This window comes from Phyllostomus discolor, chromosome X, assembly GCF_004126475.2.
Source record: "Phyllostomus discolor isolate MPI-MPIP mPhyDis1 chromosome X, mPhyDis1.pri.v3, whole genome shotgun sequence".
Lineage (NCBI taxonomy): Eukaryota > Metazoa > Chordata > Mammalia > Chiroptera > Phyllostomidae > Phyllostomus > Phyllostomus discolor.
In genome coordinates, this window is record NC_050198.1 from 85,248,166 (window position 1) to 85,271,949 (window position 23,784).

Consider the following 23,784-nt stretch of genomic DNA (forward strand, 5'->3'; position numbering starts at 1 on the left):
GTTTGGTCAAAGAATATGCATGTGTTTAAGGCTTTTGATCCATATCACCAGATTCGATCGAAATTTTTCTCCTTCTGCAGCATGTAAAACAGTTCTGTTTATCCCAATCCTAAACAAGATTAGACATTGTCATTATTTCTTATCTTTATGATCAGCACAGTTTCTGATCTGAAAATCCAAGGTTGAGATTGTGAGACTGTGTATCTTAGATGCACACTCATTAATGTATTCAGTTGGAAAGCTGCCTTCCATCGCAAGAGTTCCACATTGTTTCTATGGATACAGCAGCCTCTGTTGCTAAAGCCTTTGTACATTTTAGTTCTGTGTTTGGCTGAAACTTCATAGAACCTAAGAGCTACTGAGTTTCCAGATTGTGTAGGGTGCCTTAGAGAAAACAGCATTTCACATTTTATAGAATCTGTTCTCCATTTTCTCATTTTATTATGCCTTTCTTTTAACATTCTAAAGACTAGCCAGCCCTAAATCATATTTTGAATGTGTTCACTATGGTCTTTATCTCACTTTACTCTTTAAATCCCTTTCTTACAATGTCTGTGCTGTTACTGTATATTATCAAAAATACACAAGAGTAATGTTTGTATAACTCTGATTATTACTTCAGGGAGGATCTGGCATTTGTTCAGCACCTACTATGTGCTGGGCATTGTGCTAAGAGCATTTTACACATTTATCTAAATAAGTGAGGAAATAGAGCCTTAATTTTTTTCTAAGTTGTTCAAGACCATATAGGCATTTAAATGGTGGACAGAGGAACCTTATCAAAAAATGAGGGTGGTAAATTTTGGAAGGATTAAACAACTTCATTTCTCAAGAGCTTGTAAGTGAAGACTCTTCCTTATTCTAAGAAAAGCGAAATTAAATGTAAGGATTTGGGAAAAATAATACCCTTAACTAGAGCCTCAGTGTTGAAGTAAAATCAGTTCTTTTCTCTAACTGCCCTCCACACAAACCAAACAAAATATCCACACTTACCCTACCCAAAACACCCCCACAAAATCCCCTACTCACAGAAACCTGAGTTTACCTCACCAGCTTTGCAAGCTTTTGGCCCCCATCTTGCCTGTGCTGTAGCCTAGTCTGGCACTTAATTATATATATTACTTTGCAGTCTTCAGTTAACTCTTGTTGTTTTTCCTTTTTTTAGGATTTTATGTATTTATTTTTAGAGAGAGGGAGAGGAGGGAGAAAGAGAGGGAGTGAAACATCGATGTGTGAGAGAATCATTAATTGATTGCCTGTTGTACACCTCCAACCAGGGACCTGGCCTGCAGCTGAGGCATGTGCCCTGACTGGGAATTGAACCAGTGACCTTTCCGTTTGTGGGATGACACCCAACTCACTGAGCCCCAACCAGTCAGGCTTATTGTTGTTTTTGTTTTGGGTTTGTTTGTTTTTTGGCATCTGCAAAGAGAGACGGGAATTTAAGTTTTACTTCTCAACTCCCAATTTGTCTAGTATAGTTTTGAGGAGGCTGATAATAAGTACTTAAAGTTTAAGATTAATGCAGACTTAGACTTGACTTTGAGTTCTTGTTCATTAATTTTGAGTTTTGCTCCTTCCTTTACTAATTCTGTGATCTTGAGCAAGCCCTTTACCCTTTGTAAGCTAAACGCCCTACAGTGCACAGAGCAACCCACAACAGAGAATGGTCTGGGCCCGAATGTCAGTAATGTGAAGGTTGAGACCCTGCTCTAGGGAGATACAGTGGTAGTAATAAGACCGAAAAAGTCCCTGGTTTCATGAAGTCTATACTGCAGTGGGAGAAGACAGACAATAAACTAATAATCAAATGAAAATGACAATTTTAGATGATATTAAGTGCTATGATGAGAAATAAGTTACCATGATAATGATTGGGGATCAAACATATTTTATAGGTAGAGGTCAAGAGAGGTGTCTCTCTCTCTGCCTCTCTCTCTCTCTCTCTCTGTCTCAAGTTACATTTAAGCTCAGTCTACTTGAAGGACAGGGTGTTGCCAGTTAAACAGTGAGCAGGAAGAAGAGCGGTCCAGGCAGAAGGGAAGGCAAGTGCAAAGTCCATGAGGCAGGAACAAAGTTGTGACCTATTTAACGAACAGAAACAAAAGCCCACATAACTGGAATATACTCGTAGTGATTGAAGGATAGGTAGAAAATGAGTTGGACAAAATCCTATAGGGGCAGAGGTTGGCAAATAGGTCCAGTAAAGGGGCAGATAGTAACTAGTTTAGGCTTTGCAGGCCATATGGTCTGTGTCTCAGCTGCTCAATTCTAGCGTGACAGCCCCACAGACCACACATAAATCAGTCCGTGTGGTTGTATTCCAACAAGGCTTTATTCACAGAAACAAGAGGTGCACCAGATGTGGCCAGTGGGCCATAGTTTATGGACCCCTGCTTTCAGGTCTTGTAGGATATGATAATGAGTTTGGATTTTAAAATCCAGTTGGAAATTTTGTAAGATTTTAAAGCAAAGGAGTGACATGGTTATTTTGTAAGATCACTCCAGCTGTTGTGGGGACAATGGATCCTCAGTGACTTAGAGCCAGCCAGCTAGCTATTCCTACACCCTTTCATAGTTTGTGACAGTCACATTTGGCTCCCTGTCATTTACCACACATATTTTGCACTTCTCTGCCTTTAAGCATTTGCTCCTATTGTGCCTCTGCCTGGAATTTTCTTTCACCCCCAAGAAATGACACAGCTCAAGTGCCTCCTCCTTTCTGCCCTCTTCTTTTGTATGGGAACCACTCTTCCATGTGTATAACATTGGGTATCCTTATTACAGCACTGATTTCAATTAGCCTTGTGATAATAAAATTGTAAGAGCTACTGCTTCATGTCAATGATGTACTAGACACTCTTTTAAAATCTTGAGATACATTTTTCTTATTTCATCCTTGCAGCAACTCTGTCTGATGGGCATTAGCCCCATTTTCCAGGTGCTAAAAATCATGGTTTATTGGGCTACATAAGTTGACCAAGTTCACACAGCTAGAAAGGAGCTGAGGCCAGACTGAACCCAGCTCGCTCTGATTGCAATGCCCCTGGGGATTATGCTCTCGTTGTGACTACTTCCCCCACCAGTCTCTGAGCTCCTTGATGGCAGGGGCCATGTCTAATTCATTGCTCTTGCCCTGTGCCTAGCACAGTGCCGGACAGATAGTAAGTGCTCTCTAAAAGTTTATTACATTGAATTGGCTTCCAATAGTGTTCCATCTATTATAAATGGGCTCTCCCTCAGACCACTAGGTGTCACTGTAGATGCACAAATGTGGTTAGAACTCAGTATGGCTAAGAAGATACAGAACAGCTTCTGGCCATTTTAACAAAGAGGAAACAAACCTTTCTTGGAATTATAAATCTGGTCATACTTATCTGATTTCAAATACTTGACCATAATTCAGTTGCCTTTTAGATGAGAGCTTGTATCATTTTCCTCCCTTCAGTGTTATTGCTATTCTGGGTTGCTACTGCTACAGCTTCTCACACTGCTACTTTTTCTTTATTGCCTATAGCAGTGACCTTAATTGGTAAATATTTGAGCACCTATTGTGTATCAGGTACTGTGCTAGACCCTGGGGATACAGGAAAGGATTGAGACGTGGCCTTTGCCCTCAAAGTGCTCACAGTCTATTTGGAGAGGCTGACAGGTAAATAACTATACTCTGCTCAGTGTTACAGAAGAATCTAGAAAATGCTGTAAGAGCACAAAGGAAAAATGATACTGCCTGAGGGGGGTCATGGAATGGCTCATTTGGGACTCAAAAAAGGAGTAGAAAAAATGAGGGATAGTGCATTTGAGATAGAAGGAATAGCATGAGCAAAGGCATGAAGGCGAGAGAGAGTCAGGGATTTGGGAGAGGAATAGTCAGGTGTGGCTAATAGAGAGTATATAGAATAGAATAAAGGGAAAGGTAGGCTGGAGTGGCAGGGTGCTAATTTGCAGAGAATCCTGAATGGCACACAAAGGACTTTACACTTGACCCTCTGCATTGTAAGCGCTCACTGAGTCTTTTGTCAAGGGAATCACCCAGTGAGCTCTATGCTTTAGACAGCAAAATCTAAAGAGGTTGCAGCTGGAAAACTTTACATCCAGTTGCTAGAGACCCCATGAGCCAGAACGAGGCCTGAGTGTGAGCAATTGGAATGGAAAGGAGATAGGATCTGAGAGACAGTTCAGAAAGAACAAACAGAGTTGATGAGTGCTGCTGGTGTTGAGGAGACAGAGGGGAATCAAAGAGAACTTCATAGTGAAGGTGTTCCCTGGAATATGGAAAGAAGTAATTCTGAGCAGATGAAAAAGAATTATCAAGAACCAGGGCTAATGTCTATCCATTAGCCTATGGGGGAAAAAAAAAAAACTATAATTGGATCCTATCTTCAGCCATCACAACAGAATGTTATCATGAGAGCTGAGAGGTCCGAAAACACGAACTCACTCCTGGAATTGCATTGTGCCGGCCTTGGTTTTGGAATTACCCAGTATTTCTTTGTCAGTAACTGGAGCAATGCTGCTTTTCCTGACTCTGCTTATAATGAACTTATATTGAGAGAAGGAAGTATTATTTTTCTGAAACTGGTAAGTGGGATTGCAGGAAGAGAATCAGTAGTAGATGCTGCTCACCTAAAGATCCAAGTTGTTGCTAAGGAAAGTGGCAGGAGCCAAAAATTTAAATCAACAACCAGAGAGAAGCAAAAACACATTAACCATTCCATAGCTTCTGTGTTGAAAAAAATAGTTGCCTGACAATATACATATGTGAATAGACTTTTTTTTTTTTTGGCTTCAAGATCTAATTTGCCTTTTGTGTTTCTCTTTTAGGGTTGGTGTTGATTCAGACCAAGAGCATTTGGTAAATATGTATTTGTGTTGTCCCTGGCATTTCTGTCAAATGTACAGTTGTTTGGAAAGAAAACAATCTGCTGTAGACTTCAGGCCACCATTATTTAGATCCCATCTTATTTGCATCAGTTTTTAACTGGCATTATTCCTGGCTTTTCTTACTCTGCAACAGAAACAACTGAATTTTAGACAGCATGTGGTTATCAAGGGTGACAGCTCTCATGTCCGTGGGCCAACCTGGGCTTTGGCTGCAGAGAAGAGTAGTCCCATAAGCACTCCTGAGTTTTCAAGTGACTGCTCTGGGCACAGAAAGCCTTTTTCCACTTTGGTTTACGCATGAAGGCTCGTCTCTGATGTAAGCCTTCCAGCTGCTCTTCCTGTGTAACTTTCAAATTGGATGACCAGCAGCTGCCCTTGAGAACTGCCTAGAAGCTTTGGAATCTTCAGCCAGTCTTCCCTGCCTGCTTAGGAGAAAGCACTTTCTTACCCCACACCTCAGCCTTGCCCACCTTTCCTTGCCTGCCTCCATGTGTTACTTTCTCAGTTGTTCCTCTGCACCTGAACCCGGTAACTGAGTGCAGCGTAACTCAGTGCCTTCTTGAGACTAACCACTCTTTCAGGCATTTTCCATCCACTTTTTAACGGTTTCTGAGCACCAATTGAATATGTGACTGTGTCCTGGACGTTAGATGGGAAATCAGAGAAATATTTTTAAAGATGGGAAATGTCTCTTTCAAAACACAATTCTTTTTCTTGTCTGAAACAAGCCCTAGTCTATTTGTCTTCAGGGTGTGGTTCAAAAAAAAAAAACATTCATCAGATTCATTTCCTGACTGCTAATTTTGTTAGCTGTTGAGTGATGAGTGTATATGTGATATAGTAAATTCTTGCCTCTTTTTTCATAAGAACCTTAAAGTATCATTCCATGGACTTGAAATACCTGAGCAAACCAGGCTGGATAAATTTCCATGATGCTGAGCTTCTTGGGTAGTTTCTAAGGGGGTAATAGCTCCTTAATGCTTCCACCCTGTGTCCAAACAAGAATAAAGTTATCGTACAGCTTACTAGACAAATGCTTGATCATTAATTTAATAAGTCTCCACCTGCTTTGTTACCTCTGTCATCACAGAGTAGAAATGGAAATGGAGTGACAGGGAGAGACCCAGGTTGGTGAGTACCACCTGTGACATACAGAAAAAAAAAATAGCATATTCCCCTCACCTTCAAAACCCTGTGGGTGCCTTAGTTTGTTATATTGTTTACTTCATATTGTGAGCGTCCACTGAGAAGCAAAGAGAAACAGTATAGTAAGCATGGAGTTCAGGGGGGCAGGTTGGGTGTCCGGGTGTTTCTGTGGTGAGGTGATTGTGAAATTTATAGATTAATTGCTCTTCAAAAAATGAGACGCAAAAACCTACGCTTACTGATGTAAAAGGAAATATGTGTTTTTCTGCTCTTGTAAGCCCATGTAGTGTTTTCAAACATTTTTATATTGTGTATACATATTGAAAGGAAGATTCATTTATTTACAGGATGAGGAAAGAACCAAAACTCAGAATCTAAACTCTGTGCTCTTCCAAAATCATGGAACCATAGAGCACTCATACTAGAAAGGGCCTTCAATATTCTCTGACACTCACGTTGCATGCATGAAGATACTCAGATTCACAGAGAGAAGGGGACTTGCCCAGCTAGTTCATGACAGAGATGACATGAACCAGACCACCTAAGTGCCCCAATACCAACTGTGCCAAATTATAAATAAGGACCCTACTTATGTTTCTGGAAGCTATTTTCAAAGAGGCCTACTTTCTGTGTTACTTTTTCCCTCCTAGCCAGTCAGATTGACTATGGAATTTCCCTACTTACTTTCATTTTGCTAGTGTTCTAAAAACATAGTAGCAACTTTGAAAATTTCTAATATTGGAGGATATCTCATCAGTAATTATCTATACTTCTGATACTGTCGAGAAATGACTCTAAATAAATGTGTTTTTATCTTTGTGTATATACTCATTTCTTTGTTATTTGTTTGCAGGGTATTCCTGAAAATGAAAGAAGAACTACCAAAGCAGAGAGTGCCTGGCTCTTCCGGATATGGTACAACTTTGATCATAAGTATCCTTAATTGAGAAAAAAATTATAGTATGGACATAGACAATTACAATTTAATGGAACAACTGTTTTGACCATTCTCCTTCTGAAGCAGAACATAAACCCTTTGATATTCCCTTTCCCCTTCAGTGTAGTAGAGAAGGTTATTAAAGGAAACCCACCCAAATGAATTCTTTTGAAAACCCATGAAACCAGTAGTCACTGGTTATTGCAGAAGCTGGCATATGAAAGAACTCAGCAGTGCTTATGATTGATTTCCTTTGATATAGAGGTTTATTTATTGAGCAAACTTTATTTTTTAATATATTTTATTGATTATGCTATTACAGTTGTCCCATTTCCCCCTTCACTCCCCTCCACCCTGTGCCCCCTCTCCCACCCACCTTCCCCCCCTTTAGTCCATGTCCATATGTCATACTTATGAGTTCTTTAGCTTCTGCATTTCCCGTACTATTCTTGCCCTCCCCCTATCTATTTTCAACCTACATTCTATGCTACTTATTCTCTATACCTTTTCCCCCTCTCTCCTCCTCCCACCCCTACTGCTAGCCCCCCCTTGTGCCCTCTATTTCTGTGGTTCTGTTCCTATTCTAGTTGTTTACTTAGTTTCTTTTGGTTTTGCTTTAGGTGTGGTTGTTAATAATTGTGAGTTTGCTGTCCTTTTACTATACATGTCATTTCTTTATCTTCTTTTCTTAGATAAATCCCTTTAGCATTTCATAAAGTAAGGGCTTGGTGATGATGAACTCCTTTAATTTGACCTTATCTGAAAAGCACTTTATCTTCTCTTCCATTCTAAATGAGAGCTTTGCTGGATAGAGCAATCTGGGATGTAGGTCCTTGTCTTTCATGACTTGGAATATTTCTTTCCAGCCCCTTCTTGCCTGTAAGGTCTCTTTGGAGAAATCAGCTGACAGTCTGATGGGAACTCCTTTGTAGGTTACTGTCCCCTTATCTCTTGCTGCTTCTAGGATTCTCTCCTTCGTTTTTACCCTGGCTAATGTAATTATGATGTGCCTTGGTGTGTTTCTTCTTGGGTCCAACTTCTTTGGGGCTCTCTGCGCTCCTTGGATTTCTTGGAAGACTGTTCCCTTTGCCAGTTTGGGGAAGTTCTCCTTTATTATTTGTTCAAATAACTTTTCCACTTGTTGGTCTTCCCCTTCTGGTACCCCTATAATTCGGATGTTGGAACATTTAAAGGTGTCCTCGATGGTCTTAAGCTTTTCTTCGATTTTTTGAATTCTTATTTCATCATGCTCTCCTGCTTGGTTGATTCTATCTTCCTTCTGGTCCACTGTGTTGTTTTGAGACTCAGATTCCTTCCTTTCACAATTGGCTCTCATCCGTGTGTCTTCCTGCATCCCTTTTATGGTAATCTGCATTTTTTCATGTAATTTGGATCCAAAATCCACCAGTTCCGTGAGCTTCCTGATCACCAGTGTTTTGAACTGTTCATCTGATAGATTGGCTATTTCTTGGTCACTCAAAAGGATGAGTCCTGGGGGTCTGATCTGTTCTGCTGGAAACATATCTTACATCTTTCCCTGTCTCTCCTATTATTTTACTTATTTATTTATTTTTTCTCCAGTCTGGTCGCTCTTGTTATGGTGGGGGGCGGAGCCTTAGGTGTTCACCGGTGCTGGGCACCCCAGTCGCTAGCTTGTGACGTTATATGTGGGGGCAGGGGCGGGAGCCGGGACAGGAGGGATCAATGGCGACCCTTCTGTTCTCCTGGAGTCAGACACTTCCCTGGGCTTCTGGGCCTTGAGCTCTGCCCTGGTCCCCAGTTGCTGCCCCACTGATTCCCCCAGCCGCTGCTTGCGTACTCAGGGATCACCACTACACTGCTGCGCTCCCGCGCCCTGGATTGCTGTCGCGCTGATTTTGCGCACCAAATTTCCCCCGACCTACGCACGCCTGCGACCCGCACCAGTCTGGATGTACGGGTCTACTTCAACTTCTAGGCTGTCCGACTTCCATTTAGATAAATCCTCTGACAGTTCTGATATTATGACTGCAAATCATTGTTGTAAATTATTGTGGTTCTGTTCTTGGTTGTGCGAGGAGGTACAGTGCGCCCACCTATTCCTCCATCTTGCCGGTATTTATTGAGCAAACTTTAATATTTCTTGTCCTTTAGCTAATTTAGTGAATCCTGAAAAGCGTATTTGTTGGTTCTTGTCAGTGTGCTTCCTATAACAAAAGAAGAAAGGTTGATGTAGGAAGAAGCATGAGAATAAGATTAAAAACACAGTAATGTTAGATACCACAGTAGTCAGTGATATGCCTTTTTTCTCTGGCCTTTCCAAAGACTAGCAGATTCTCTCCTCTGTTCAGAATGCCAGTGTTTCATTTTTTGCCAGGTTTCTTTCTTGTCCTATTGTAACAGTTATCTTCATAGCTATGTTTTAGGTCATGTTACAGTCTATAACCTCTTTAGATAATGCCTTTAAAAACATTTTTTTCGCCCTGGCTGGTGTAGCTCAGTGGATTGAGCGCAGGCTGCGAACCAAAGCATCGCAGGTTCAATTCCCAGTCAGGGCACATGCCTGGGTTGTGGGCCACGTCCCCAGTGGGGGCCACATGAGAGGCAACCACACATTGATGTTTCTCTCTCTCTCTCTCTCTCTCTTTCTCCCTCCCTTCCCCTCTCTAAAAATAAATAAACAAAATCTTTTAAAAAAGCAAACATTTTTTCACTCACTATTAAAAGTAATTTATTTGAAAATTGAACTGTGAAAAGGGACCATGGAGTTCTTCCAGGCTGAGACTCACCAGTAGATGAATCAAAACCTGATTTATGGTCCATTGAAGCAAATTAGGGACAACTACATAAAATTTTTTTTCAAGACCTCCAGTCAAGATGGAGATGTAGGTAGACATGCTTGCCTCCTCATGCAACCACAAAAAGAATTATAACTAAATCTCAAAACAAATAACAACCAGAACCATCAGAAAATCAAATTCTATGGAAGCTGACAACCAAGGATTTAAAGAGGCCACATTCACCCCTGCAATTAGGAGGAGTAGAGATGGGGCAGAGAGGCAAGGAGACACCATGTGGCGTGGAGAGGCGGTGGCAGCAGAACGGCATGGGTGGTCCCACATTCATGTGTGGTGAATAAAAGTCAGAAGGGATACCTTTGGAGCAAATGATCCTAGCCCCAGGCCAGAGTGCACAGTGCAGGGTTCCAGTACCAGGAAGATAAATCCCCATAGCTTCTGGCTGTAAAAACCAGTGGGGGTTAGGGCAGCAGCAGAAACTGCCGAATTTTCAGGAAATTCCACTTAAAGGGCCCGCATGGTCTTAAAACATATGCAAACCTACCCACTCTGGGATTCAGGGCAACAGCAGGATGGGTGCCAGTTGTATACAGGGAGTGGGTGAAGTGACTGGAAATGGGGTGAGTGCGAGCAAACCCCCAGAAGCCCACCAGTGGCACAGTCTCCTATTGGAACCCCATACACACAGAGCCACAAAGTGGTGAAGTGTAGGTTGCCCCACTCTGAATTACCTAAGGCTCCACCCCACACAATTTAAAGGTGCCTTTTATAGGGAGTCAGAGCAGCTCTACCTGATACATAGAAACAAACACAGGGAGGATGCCAAATTGAGGAGACAAAGAAATATGGCCCAAATGAAAGAACAGAACAAAACCCCAGGAAAAGAAATGAATGAAACTGAGATAGCCAACCTCTCAGATGCAGAGTTCAAAACACTGGTGATCAGGATACTCAAAGAACTCATTGGGTATGGCAACAACATAAAGGAAGAAAAGGTTACACTAAGTGAAATAAAGAAAATCTACAGGTAACCAACAGTAAAGGGAAGGAAGCTGGGATTCAAATCAACAATTTGGAACATGAGGAAGAAATAAATATTCAACCGGAACAGAAAGAAGAAACAAGAGCTTAAAAAAATGAGGGTAGTATAAGAAGACTCTGGGACAGCTTTGAAAGTACCAACATTCTTATCATAGGGATGCCAGAAGAGGAATAGCAAGAAATTGAAAACTTATTTGAAAAAACAGTGAAAGAAAGCTCCCCTAATTTGGTGAAGGAAATGGACATGCAAGTCCAGGAAGCACAGAGAGTCCCAAACAAGTTGGACCCAAAGAGGACCACACCAAGACACATCACAATTAAAATGCTAAGGTTGAAGATAAAGAATCTTAAAAGAAGCAAGAGAAAAGCAGAGTTACCTACAAAGGAGTATTCATAAGACTACCAGCTGATTTCTCAAAAGAAATTTTGCAGGCTAGAAGGGGCTGGGAAGAAGTATTGCATGTGATGAAAGGCAAGGACCTACATCCAAGATTACTCTACCCAGCAAAGCTATCATTAGAATGGAAGGGCAGATAAAGTGCTTCCCAGAAAAGGTAAAGCTGAAGGAGTTCATCCTCACCAAGCCATTAAAGGGACTTAATGTAAGAAAAAGAAGATCAAAACTATGAACATTAAAAAGGGAACAAATTCACAACTATCAACAACTGAATCTTAAAAAAAAAATAACACCCAAAAACAACTAAGCAAACATCCAGAACAGGGACAGAATCATTGTATGGAGGTCATTCAGAAGGCTATCAGCTGGGAGGGGGAAGGGAGAGAATGGGGGAAAAGGTGCAGGGATTAACAAGCATGATTCACTGGTACAAAGTAGACAGGGGGAGGTTAAGAAAAGTATAGAAACAGAGAAGCCAAAGAACTTACATGCACAAGCCATAGGCATGAACTAAGAGGGGGGAATTACTGGAGGGAAGGGGTACCGAGTAGAGGGGGACAAAGGGAGAGAATTAGGACAACTGTAATAGCATAATCAGTACAATATACTTAATTTTTCTTTGCTTTTGCTTTTCTAATCAAAGCCTTGCATATTTAAGAATACATTTGACACATTATTAGAATCTACTACTTACAATATTCTGTTGGCTAGATTTTTAAGTTCACTTTTCACAATACTCAAAATTAAATTACTGTATGGAAACAAGAATGCCTGCATATCTATGGTATTAAGACTCTCACTAGGGAGAGAGATCCTGGCTCTTTCAAATTATTTATTGATTATATCATTAGTTTTGACTCCATTATTAGTGCTTTGGGTATAAGCCACTTTCACATCTCTTGGGACATTTTTTTTCCTCTCATGTAACAAAACATTGTTTAGTGTCTCCTGCATAAAATGTTCTATACATTTTCTGCATAATATATGAAACAGTTAAATGTTTAGCTTTAATAGATATTGCCAACCAGTTTTCTACAATAGTTGTAACTGATTTACACCCCCGCCAGCAAGTTAAGGGACTTCCAATTGTCCCACATCTCCATCAACACCTGGTATTTGCCAGCCTTTTAATTTTTAGCCATTTCAATAGGTGTGCAGTGATATATCATGTAGTTTAGTTTGCATTTCTCTGATAACCCAGTGAAATCAAGTGTCCTTTCATATTGGTCATTTTGATACCCTCTTTTATGAAGCATATCTGTTCAGTTCTTTTGCCTATTATGTGAGTTGTCTTGTTTAACTGATTTGAAGTTCTTTCTGTATTCCTAAATTGGGATTCCTGTTAGTTATATGTACTGTGAATATCTCCCAATATGTAGGTCACCTTTTCATGTTCTTAATCCTCTCTTTTGAGGTACAGAAATTCCTCATTTTAATGAGGTTTATTTTATCAATCTTTTATGGTTAATGCTTTTTGTATCTTAAGAAATCTTTCACATCCCAAGTTCATGAAGATCTTTTGTTGTTTTCTTCTAAAAGTATGATTGCTTTCACTATCACATTTGAATTTGCTTATGGTGTGAGGTATGGTCAAGGCCTACTTTTTTTCTATGTAGCTGTTCAATTTACCCCATACCCCATAATTGAAAATTATTGAAAATATCATCTTTAATCTTTAATCCACTGAATTGCAGTGGAGCCTTTGTTGTAAATCATTGGGCCATGTAACTGGGAGGGTCTGTTTCTGGTTTTTTTTTCTATTTGTCTATTTTTATGTCAGTGCCACACTCTCTTTTTTTAAGTTAATTTTATTTTTTAAAATTACTTTTTCTCTGCTTTGAATTTTTTTATTTAAGTTATTTATTGTTGTTCAGTTACAGTTGTCTGTATTTTCTCCCCACCACACCCCTCACCCCATCCAAACCCACCTCCCTCCCTTGCTTCCACCCACACCCTTGGTTTTGTCCGTGCATCCTTTATAGTAGTTCCTGAAAACCCTTCTCCCCACTGTTCCCTCCCCCTCGCCCCTCTGGCTATTGTTAGATTATTCTTAACAAACTCTCTTAATTATTATACTTGATACAAGTCTTGTCCAAGAGAGGACATCCTCTAGGTTTATTATTCTTTAGTATTGCCTTGGCTATTTTAGGTACATTGTGTTTTTTGTCTAAATTTTAGAAACCACTTATAATTTTCATACACACACTCACAAAAAATGCATACTGGCAATTTTGTAGGGTTTGTATTAAATCTATTAATTAATTTGGAGAGAACTGACATCTTGAGTCTTCTGATCCATAAACCTTCATTTATTTAGAGCTTTAATTTCCCTCATTAGTGTTTTGTAGTTTTCAGTAACAGGTTTTACATGACTTCCTTAGATTTATCCCGATGTTTTGATATTTTTGATGCTATTGCAAATGGTCTTTATTTTATTTTCTACTTGTTTGTTGTATTTTAGGTACACAATTGTATTTTTAGATATTGGCCTTGTATCCAGCAGTCTGGTTAAGTTCACTTATTATTTATAATTTTAGATTCTTTTTGATTTTCTGTACATACAAACAAGTAAATAATCATGTTTTTTTTTTCTTTTTTCAATGTCTTGAATTTTTTTTTATGTTTTATTATACTGGCTGGATCTCCAATACAATGTTGAATGTAAGTGATGATGGTGGACAGTTTTGTCTTATTCCTGGCCTTGGGGGATATTTTTCAATACTTTATTATTAACTTTGATGTTAGCTGTAGGTTTTTGAAATATCCTTTTCAATTTAACAATATTCCCTTGCCCTGGCTGGTGCGGTTCAGTGGATTGAGCACTGGCCTGAGAACCAAAGGGTCACTGGTTCGATTCCCAGTCAAAGCACATGCCTGGGTTGCAGGCCAGGTCCCCAGTAGGGGGCACATGAGAAGCAACCACACATTGATGTTTCTCTCCCTCCCTTCCCCTATGTCTATAAATAAACAAAAAATCTTTAAAAAAGAATATTCCCTCTACTTCTAGTCTGCTGAGAGATTTTTTTTCTCATGAACATGTATTGGATTTTATCCAATTTTTTTGTGCATGAATTGAGATGATTGTGTATTTACTTTATTCTCCCATAATCTGTTATTGTGCTGGTTTTCACTGATTATTTGAATATTAAACCAATCTTATGTTGTTAGAACAAACTTCACTTGGTCATGATATGCTTTGTGTATGTCACTGGATTTAATTTGCTAATTTTTTGTGTATATTTTCTTTCTTCTTTTTTAAAGATTGTATTTATTTTTATAGAGAGTGGAATGGAAGGAGAAAGAGAAGAAGAGAAACATTAATGTGTGGTTGCCTCTCTTTGCTCCCTATTGGGGACCTGGCCCGCAACCCAGGCATGTGCCCTGACTGGGAATCAAACCATCGACCCTTTGGTTCGCAGCCCACACTCAATCCACTGAACTACACCAGCCAGGGCTTTGTGTCTATTTTCATGAGAGATATTGCCTTGTGAATTTTTTCTTGTAATGTCAAGTTTCTACAATAAGATTATGCTGGCTTTATAAAATGAATATGGAAGATTTTTTCTATTTTCCTGTTTTCTGGAGAATTGGTGTTATTTCTTCCCTAGGTGCTAGGAAGATTTTACCAGTAAAGACTCCTGGGCTTCAAGAGTTTTGCATAAGAAGGTTTTTAATCTCTTTAGTAGATATAGGACTATTCAGATTTTCTTTTGTCAATGTTTGATAAATTTTGGTTTTTAAGGAATTTATTTTTATAGAGTTAAACACCAAGACTTGTTAGCTTCAATACTACCCTATTGAATACCACTAGACTAAGATCTGGTAATTTCTGTACTTACTGCATTAGTAGAATCCATTATTCCAGGTTTTCAGTGGTTTTGTATAGGCAGTTGTTTTATAAAGTACATAGTGCATTTATATAGAGTACTTTAACCTTTACTTGGAGTTCATAAATATAGGAATTCATAACATTTTCTCTGACTTCCTCATTTTTAATTGAGAACAACCTGAAGCTATAATTTTAGAAAGTAGGGAATTGTGTCTTTCTCCCTTTCCCTACTTTTTCATGTGATATCTTGTTTCTATTCCTTCTGAGTATCATATATGGGGGTGGGCAAAAGTAGGTTTACAGTTGTAATATAAATAATACAATAATTAATAAATAATAATACAGGAATAAACTGTTTCATGTACTCACAACTATAAACCTACTTTTGCCTACCCCTGTATAGTATCATGTCTGTTTTTGTTTTTATTTTTTGGACAATAAATAAATAGTGAAATGAGGGTCTATGGTAGAAGAACTTGTGATACATAATTTTAAATAAATGTTTTTAGAATTGAATTTCCTTTGATACTAAAGTTTGAGCTCATTCAAGAGGCCAGCTAAATCTACAATAAATGATTCAAACCATTTTTATGACTATATTCTACTACTAGAATATTTCATCTCTTTTTGGACTGTTAACCATGTTTTACTTTCTTTGTATCACCTTCAGTGCTAATTTGAGAGTGATTTTGTCTTCCTTTCACTTTTAGTAAAATCAGAAAGGCAATATGATGTGGTAGAAAGGGCGCAGGATTTGGAATCAGACCAATTCGGGGTTGAGTATTGCTGTTTCATTTACTTAACTGTGTGACTTTAGGGAGATCCTGGGCCTCTCTGAGCCTCAGTTTCCATATCTGTGAAGTGGAAATAATTATAAAACCCCCCTTTGCTATCTCCCTGACATAATGTGATGATGAAATGAGACAACATGTGAGAGTCCTTCGCTGTCCTCTGAAAGGGTTGTTGCCGTGTGTAGGTGGTTGTTATCAGACGAGTTATTCTTTTAAATTCGTGAAGAAAGGAATGCAGCTCTTCCTTAACCAGCACAGCTATCTGAAGCCTCTGCTGACACACAGTGGGCCTCCCCTCACGACAACACTCCCTGCCTGCTGTGGACCTATTGCGAGATGCCTCACCAGCCCCCAGGCTTACGAAGTAAGTGGGTTGTACATGAAACCTAAGTTATTTATTAAGTTAAATTTATCTGCTCTGTAGTTGAGTTACTGGTTTTGTTTTATTGTGCTTGCCTTTATGGTATGAAATCCATGAAAGGTAATATAAGCATATTTTGCTCAGCCAGAAAATGAACTGAAATCTGTAAATATAATTTGTAGCCTTTGAAACTTTTGAAAACAGATCTAGAATAGTACCTCAGTTTACTGTTGATGATTTTGGTAAATCTATTTCGATGCTGGTTTTCATTTATTTGCAGTATATAGCCTGAGCTTGGTACTAAATGTATGTGTGTGTGTGTGCGCGCGCGCGCGCGCGTTTTAAATATAAATTCAGGTTGTCACAGTCATATTCAGAGGATTAATAAAACAATTTTTGATGTCCCTAAAGTGCAACAGATGATCTTTTACTTCATACTTATTATCTTTTGGATATTAGGAAAGCTTTTACTAACTCTGTTCCACATTGCTGGAAAGTGTGAGCATATTTAGATAATGCCATATTTTTCCTAGCTACCAACATACGATTGGTGATTTGGCAAGTATTGCAACAAAGAAAGAAATGGCAAATGCTGACTGTCTTTTATTTTAAAATGTGAACATTTTAAAGTTCTTTCTAAAACACTTTTGCTTCTAACCCAACCCTTCAGAAATAATCTGTAGTATCAAATAAAATGCCCATTTTAACAAAACCCACTAGTTTTGACTACTCTGGTGCAACATCCTGAGTGGAGAAGTGAGGCTGTGGTGAAGCGGTGTGGACATGCACTCCTCCAGTTTCCCACACCCTTCTCTGTGATGTGTTAGCCCAGGCCCCACAGAGAATGGATGGGGAAGAGTAGACTCAGTGGGGGGTGGCACCTGGGTCAGGGAGGAGTACCTTCCAGCTTTGTGTTAAATTAAGTCATGCACATTTCTGACAGATTGTGCTGGTGGGTGGGGTGAGTGGGAGGACACCCCATGTCATCACTTCTCTCCCTCCCACATTTCCTAAGTCCCTCTCTTAAACACAGTCTTCACTCCCTTTGTGCCCTGTTAGCCCATGTGACTCTGTGCTGGGGGGTGAACCAACTCTGTTGATAAGTCAGTGAAGCTCAGCTCTTGGATTTGAGACCCACTCGACCATCACCAAAAGCCAAGCATTCCACGAGGAGTATGTGTCCTGTAGAATTAACCAAAATATAACATCACAGTAGTTTTCTAAGTGCTGCTATAATACAACAGAATGGTTTAACAACAGAATTTTTTTGTCTCACAGTCTGGAGGCTAGAAGTCTGAGGTAAAGGTGTTGGCAAGGTTGCTTCCCTGAGGGCTGCGAGGGAGAATCTCTTCCATGCCTCCCTCCTGGGTTGCGGTAGTTTGCTGCCAAGCTTTGGCATTCCTTGGCTTAGAGATGCATCACACAGATCTCTGTCTTCTTCTCCCTCTTCCTCTACGTCTCTCCCTCTCCCTCTGTCTCTCTCTTTGTCTCTTTCCATCTGTCTCTGTGTGGTGTGTCCAAATTTCCCTTTTTTATAGGAACACTTACTCTTTTTAGTTATAAAAATAATATGCTGTGGCCATATATTCAAACAGTATAGAATGTACAAAGTGAGTAATAAAAGTTGTCTTCCTTCTACCTACATCCCTCAGAGGCAGTCTTTATTAAGGGTTTATTGTGGATAATTCTTAATATATTTTACCTTCACAAACTTTTTTGTGTATATATGAGGGGGGACCCAAAGAAACCCTGAATTTATTTTAAAAAAGTGTGTATTTATTCTTACGTGTTTAAACTTCAGTCACCTTCCATGTATTCTCTATTTGATGCAATACACCTATTGAGATGTTTTTTCCACTGCTCAAAACACTTTTTGAACTTGTCAATCTTGATGCCTTTTAGCGCCTCTGCTGGGTTTTTTGTTGTTGTTTGACCTCTTCCACATCAGCAACATGTTTCCCTTTAAGGACTTTCTTCATGCGGGAAAACAAAAACAAGTCACTTGGGGTGAGATTGGGTAAATAGGGAGGGTGGGGCATGAGGGTCATGCTGGTTTTGGTCAAAAACTGCTGAACACCCAGCACAATGTGGGCAGGTGCGCTCATTAAATCACCTGTCATGAAATGGGCAAACATGTTGAAAGAGCCTCCAAAAAATTCACTGAAGCTGAATGCAGCCTCTTGCAAAAACAGCAGCTGGTGCACTGATACAGATGGGTTCCTAGAACACTCACCTACTAGGGGAAGCCTGTACTACAAGGGGCCCACCCTCCAGCAGATAAGTCTGGTGGGTTTTTTTGGGTCCCCCCTTGTATACCTGTTTGTTATTGTTTTACACAAATAAGATCATAATCAGTGTATTGTCTGCTACTTGCTTTTTTTCACTTAATGATACATCATGGGCTCATTTCTATGAGTACATGAGATCCTTTACCTTCTCTTTATCTGTGGCTGCGTAGTGGTGCTCCTTTGTGTGGGTACACCATGATTGGTTTAATCAGTCTCCTATGGATAGACCTTTAAGTTGTTTCCTTTTTTTTATTACAAGCAGTGTTTATGATGAATATCCTTGTGTATATAAACTTATCCAAGTATATAAAGGTACACAGAATAGATTTTAAATGTTAAATTGTGGGGTCAGGAGGCATATATGCATTTTAAAATTTGATAGACACTCTCCCAAACTTCAGACTGAACAAAGACATTAGAAGGTGCTGAAGAGCCCCTGCTGACATTTGAAAGTACCACAGAACTGTGCTGGTATTGCTGCATTTAATTAGGTGATAAATACTAGTTAGATTTAGTATTTTATCTAGTTTGGGCAAGAAGGAATTATGGCTGGTTGGTGGTTATGGGTTTGGTTTTTAATTCATGTGTCTTTGAGTATTTATTTAGGCAAATTTCTAACAACAGCAAATTAAATTGATTTTATTTTGTCTAGTAGTTTCCTCAGTCTATTTGACTATCTTACACAAATTTAAATTTTCAGGCACACATAGCATTGGAGAGCTGGATGCAAAATGTTTGTATCAGCTCTACTTCCCTCAAGGAATATGAGTCACATACTTTTTTGCTTGATCAATATGAGTGGTTAGAATGATTCTTACTCTTTACATTAAAAAATGACTTTATTATTTTTAAAAGTAATAACTGTTCAGCCCTGGCCAGGTAGCTCACTCAGTTGGTTAGAGTGTCGTCCCAATATACCAAGGTTGTGAGTTCGATCCCTGGTCAGGGTACATACAAGAATCAATCAATGAGTGCATAAATAAGTAGAACAAATCAGTGCTTCTCTGTCTTTCTAAAATCAATAAATTAAAAAAAGTGATATGTGTTCATTATAGTAAAAGTTGAGACAGTACAGAAACACAAAGAAGAAAATAAGAAGTACAAGCAACCCTTTTATGCAGAGGACTGCCATTATTTTGTTGAATGCCTTTCCAGACTTGACTATGCACACATACTTTTTTTTACCAAAATGGCACTATATTTTCTTGACCTTTTTTCCTCTTGTAGAACTTTATTTAATTATATTCTTTGGGCCACAAAGGATCCATTAGGATCAACATTTATCAAGCTGGGAGACAAGTATGTAGTAAGGGTTCAGTATATTCGAGCAGTATTATATTTCTAGGCATTGTTAATACAGCAGTAAAAGCTTCATTTATATAAACCTATTCAATAAAACTTATGTGTAGTGAATTCTTTTCTGTGCCCCAAACTGTTAGGTTGCTGGACTAGAACACAGAAAGGACTTAGCCTAGTGGGGGCTAGTCCGAAAAAGACTGGTGTCCATGTAGTTCCGATACAAGGGCAAGTGCTGCTCTTGGGAGAGGGCTAAGTAGGGGCCACTAGGGGAGAACACAGGAGGGACACCTCAGCCAGCCTTGGAAGATCGAGGATGACTCCTGGGAGCAAGTGACTTTAAGCTGAGACCTCAGTGATAACTAGGTGCTCATCCCATGAAGGAGGCCAGAAGGCACAGGAGGTAAGAGAAAGCTTGAGAGATTTAAGCAGCTGTCAGCAGTTCAGTCTAGCAGGCACACAGTGGGGCTGTTGGGGTTGGGGGACGAGACTGTGGTGGGAGATGAAGCTGAAGGCCCAAGTCAGCAGTGTCTTTTAGGCCAAGGTTGAGGACTTTAGACTTCAATCCTAAGGGCAGTGGGCTACCCCTGAGAGGTTTAAATAGGGAGTACTTGAAAATTCTACTGTTGGAAATACTTCTTGAGTTTCACAATTCCTAAAACTTATTTTATTTGCTTTTAGAACCAGGAACAATTGAAAGATGATGACTCCGATCTTATTCTCAATGATGGTGATATTAGTTTGACCTATGGGGATTCTACTGTGAACACAGAATCAGCAACATCCGGTGCCCCGAGGAGATTTATGGGAAACAGCTCTGAAGATGCCTTGGATCGGGAGCTTGCATTTGGAGACCACGAACTGGTCATTCGGGGAACACGCCTGGTTCTTCCTATGGATGATTCTGAACCCCCATTAAATTTGTTAGATAATACAAGACACAGTCCAGCCTAAACTAAACTTACTAATACTCACTTAGTGATTTGTAAAATTTGCACATGTGATTGTGAAGAAATTCGTACTACCTAAAAAGTCCCAGTGCATGTCTGAATGTTTAAGCTATATAAATGCTATTTATATGGCATTGAAAGAATATAATTATTGTGTACAAGGCAGATTGTGAACAAACTCTTCTTTCATGTTTTATTGGCTGCACTATGTAGACTGGATTTGTTTTAGAAAGTTATTTTCACAGTGATGTTGTGTGTTCCGTTAGCTTTCTGTCTCAGTTAAAATATAAAAAGTGACAGATTTACTCTTTCTTATATTGACCTGACACTTAAACCAGAGTACCATGTTTTTGTGATTGTGAATTAGTTTTGTTTTGTGGGAGGGGAAGGAGAAGAAAGAGGGAATGTTTTTTTCTGGGGGAGCCCAGGGAGGAAAGGTTCCTTTGTTGGGAAACTTAAGTTGATTGCTGCTGCCTTTGTCCTGACCTTTTTCTTTCCTTTTTCTCTGGTGGCCTGTTGTGGTGCAAGAGGCTGATGGGTTTTGATCCTGCCCCATTCAGTTGGAGAATGACATGCAGGGCCCTTTGTCCCTTGCCATGAAAGAACTGATTCCTTGACTACAGTACACTGCTGTTGGGAAAAGAAAGCCACCAATGCCTTCCGAGACTTTTTTTTTTTTCCTAGACCAATTCTGTAGAAGGAGACGCATCCAGCCAGCTTAGCCAAAGCACAGGCATATAGTTCAGGACACTTGATTTTGGTTTGGAGGGGCTGGGGCGGGCAGAGAGGGGTCGGAGCGCCGGGGGTGGGGGGGAGTCAAGAGAATGGTGGTTTGGAGGTCTCTCTTCCCAAATATGTAAATACCCTATACCAGATACGTTTGAATAAGAAACTCAATTGCTGCTTACTTTTTGATTCTGTACTTGATCTGTATAGCAAGCTTTATGGTCAGAAGTTTTTATATGGATTTAAATCGCTGCTGTTTAGCAGCCAAACAGGAGCAAAATGTAAAAATTTTGAAGTTACTGTTTCTGTCATTTGTTAGTCTGTAGTCGGTGTTAAAAGTTAATTTATGAATCCATGAGCATTGCACACTACACCGAAGTCGATCATAAGAGAAATTCAGTGCTCTGGAGAGCTTACTGTAAGGGCGGGGACTCCTCTGTGCATTCTGGCATAGTTGTCTTTATTTTTATGTTGCTTTTTAATATGAAACACCTAAGTTGCCATGTGTTTTTGTTTTTTACAGTTTTCAAGGAAGAACACATAATAATTTCCCATTTCATATTCATAGTATGAAAGTGGATGCTATTTTGTGATGCCCAAAAGACCCAAAGGTTCATGGAACACTTAGTAAGGGGATACTTTCTTATGTTGATTCTGACCTGTTAATGTTTCAAAAGGAAAACAGAAATTTTTTTTGTGGGTTTCCCCGCTCGGGTCTGAGTGGCATTGCCTTATGTTTTACCCCATTTGAAAATTGATTTATTTACACAGTGTTCAAATTTCCCAATGAAAAGTATCTTTCCAAAAAGAAAGCCAACTATATTTATTCTCCCAAAGGTATCTGTGCTGTTGTAAATACTCCTTGAGATTTTAAGGGACTTCTCCCATTGTACACTCGAGTGGCAGCTCAAACCGTTGGCAGGGCCATTTGTTATGTAGTGATAGCAACTTTCCTGCTATGCAGGAACCCTGTGAAGTGTGCATTTTCTATGATGTGTGCCTCTTCATACAGCCAATATTTTCTTGATAGTGTATGCTTGAGGGGCTTTGAACTTCAGCATCATTTACCCATGAAGTTATTCACATTGTAAAAGGGTATACACGAAATTAACAACTACCTTTTTTTTATTCTGTCAGCTTAGTGAGCTCACTTTACGAAAATGACTATAAATACTTAGCATGACAAATTCAGGAACTTGTCTGCTTCAGCATGCCTAAGACTTTTTCTTAGAGACACTGATAATGCTTGAGTCAACTAAATCAGCCTTTGTACATTTTCAAAGGGGAACCAAGCCTGCTGTGCTAACATCAGCATCTAGATGATTCTTCTCTAACCTGTGTGCGCATCTCCAAGCGAAGAAGGAAACAACAATTTCTGCTCATATACCTGTTGGGTTCAGACACCTGAATGATCCCATGTGAAGTACAGTCAGAGTTGCCATCACGCACAAGCAGAACTGCTCTTGGACTTGTTTTTTTTGTTGTTGTTTGTGAACTCTACACGTTTGAATGACTTGAACGTTGCATCTTTTAAAGTTATTTTTTAAGGTTCCTTGGCATTTTATCTTAGTTGTTCGTGTTTGGCAATGTGATGTTATAGTAATAGACTTTTAATCTTTATGTATTTTTTTGTTTTCACTTGGAGTACTTGGATAAATGTTATACTGGTTTCTTTTAGGAAAATCTGTCATTAAAAAAATTATAGCCTTGCAAATAACCACTCACTGTATTTAAGTCACAGTTTATTCTAGTGAGAAGCAAAGGATGCTGACTTCATTTATTTTTCTACCTATATATGTAGCAGGAAAGGAGGAAGACAGATATTTAAAGAAGAAACAAACAGACTCTTAACAGAATGTAATTTATGGGGCAGTAAACTTTCGGTGCTTATGTGTAAGGCTGGATGTATTTGCTTATGGTCACAATTGGACACTTTAAGAAATATGACTCAAAGCTGTTGAATCCTGTTGCACTGATTTGTAGCCTGTTAGCTCAGTAGTGGATAATGTCATGAAAATGTTAGTTCCATTCTATGGAGAAAGTAAATTCTGTATGCGGTTAGGTACAGAGGCAGCTCTAAGTCTGGCTGAAAGCATGATCACACAAATAGTCCTGTTTTCAAATTAAAGCTAGGTCTTTCTTTTTGTATATGAAAAGTTTTGTAGGTTCAAGTTTGCTGACAGCAACTTTGTCTAGTCTAGTAGTGCCACCAGCCACAGTATCATTGTGTCTTGTTGCCATTCATTCTGGCTTCCTTGCTCACTGTCCTGCGAGAGACACAGGAGGTGGACCTACACACCGTAGGCTCTTTTCTTGACTAACCCGCTGTTTACAAGTCAAACTCCCCATTAAATTTCAGCA

The 23,784-nt window shown here is 39.4% G+C and overlaps 1 protein-coding gene across 1 annotated transcript in view; it reads left to right on the forward strand.

Moving 5' to 3' along the window:
• SLC9A6 (solute carrier family 9 member A6) overlaps positions 1–23,140 on the forward strand; it is a 56,217-nt gene extending 33,077 nt beyond the window's left edge. The window contains exons 13-16 of the mRNA XM_028522311.2: positions 4,825–4,855; positions 6,884–6,963; positions 16,061–16,166; positions 20,429–23,140. Of these exons, the coding sequence (XP_028378112.1) occupies positions 4,825–4,855; positions 6,884–6,963; positions 16,061–16,166; positions 20,429–20,701 (490 nt within the window). The 3' untranslated portion in view covers positions 20,702–23,140. The remainder of the gene's footprint in view (positions 1–4,824; positions 4,856–6,883; positions 6,964–16,060; positions 16,167–20,428) is intronic.
• Positions 23,141–23,784: the final 644 nt, after the last annotated feature.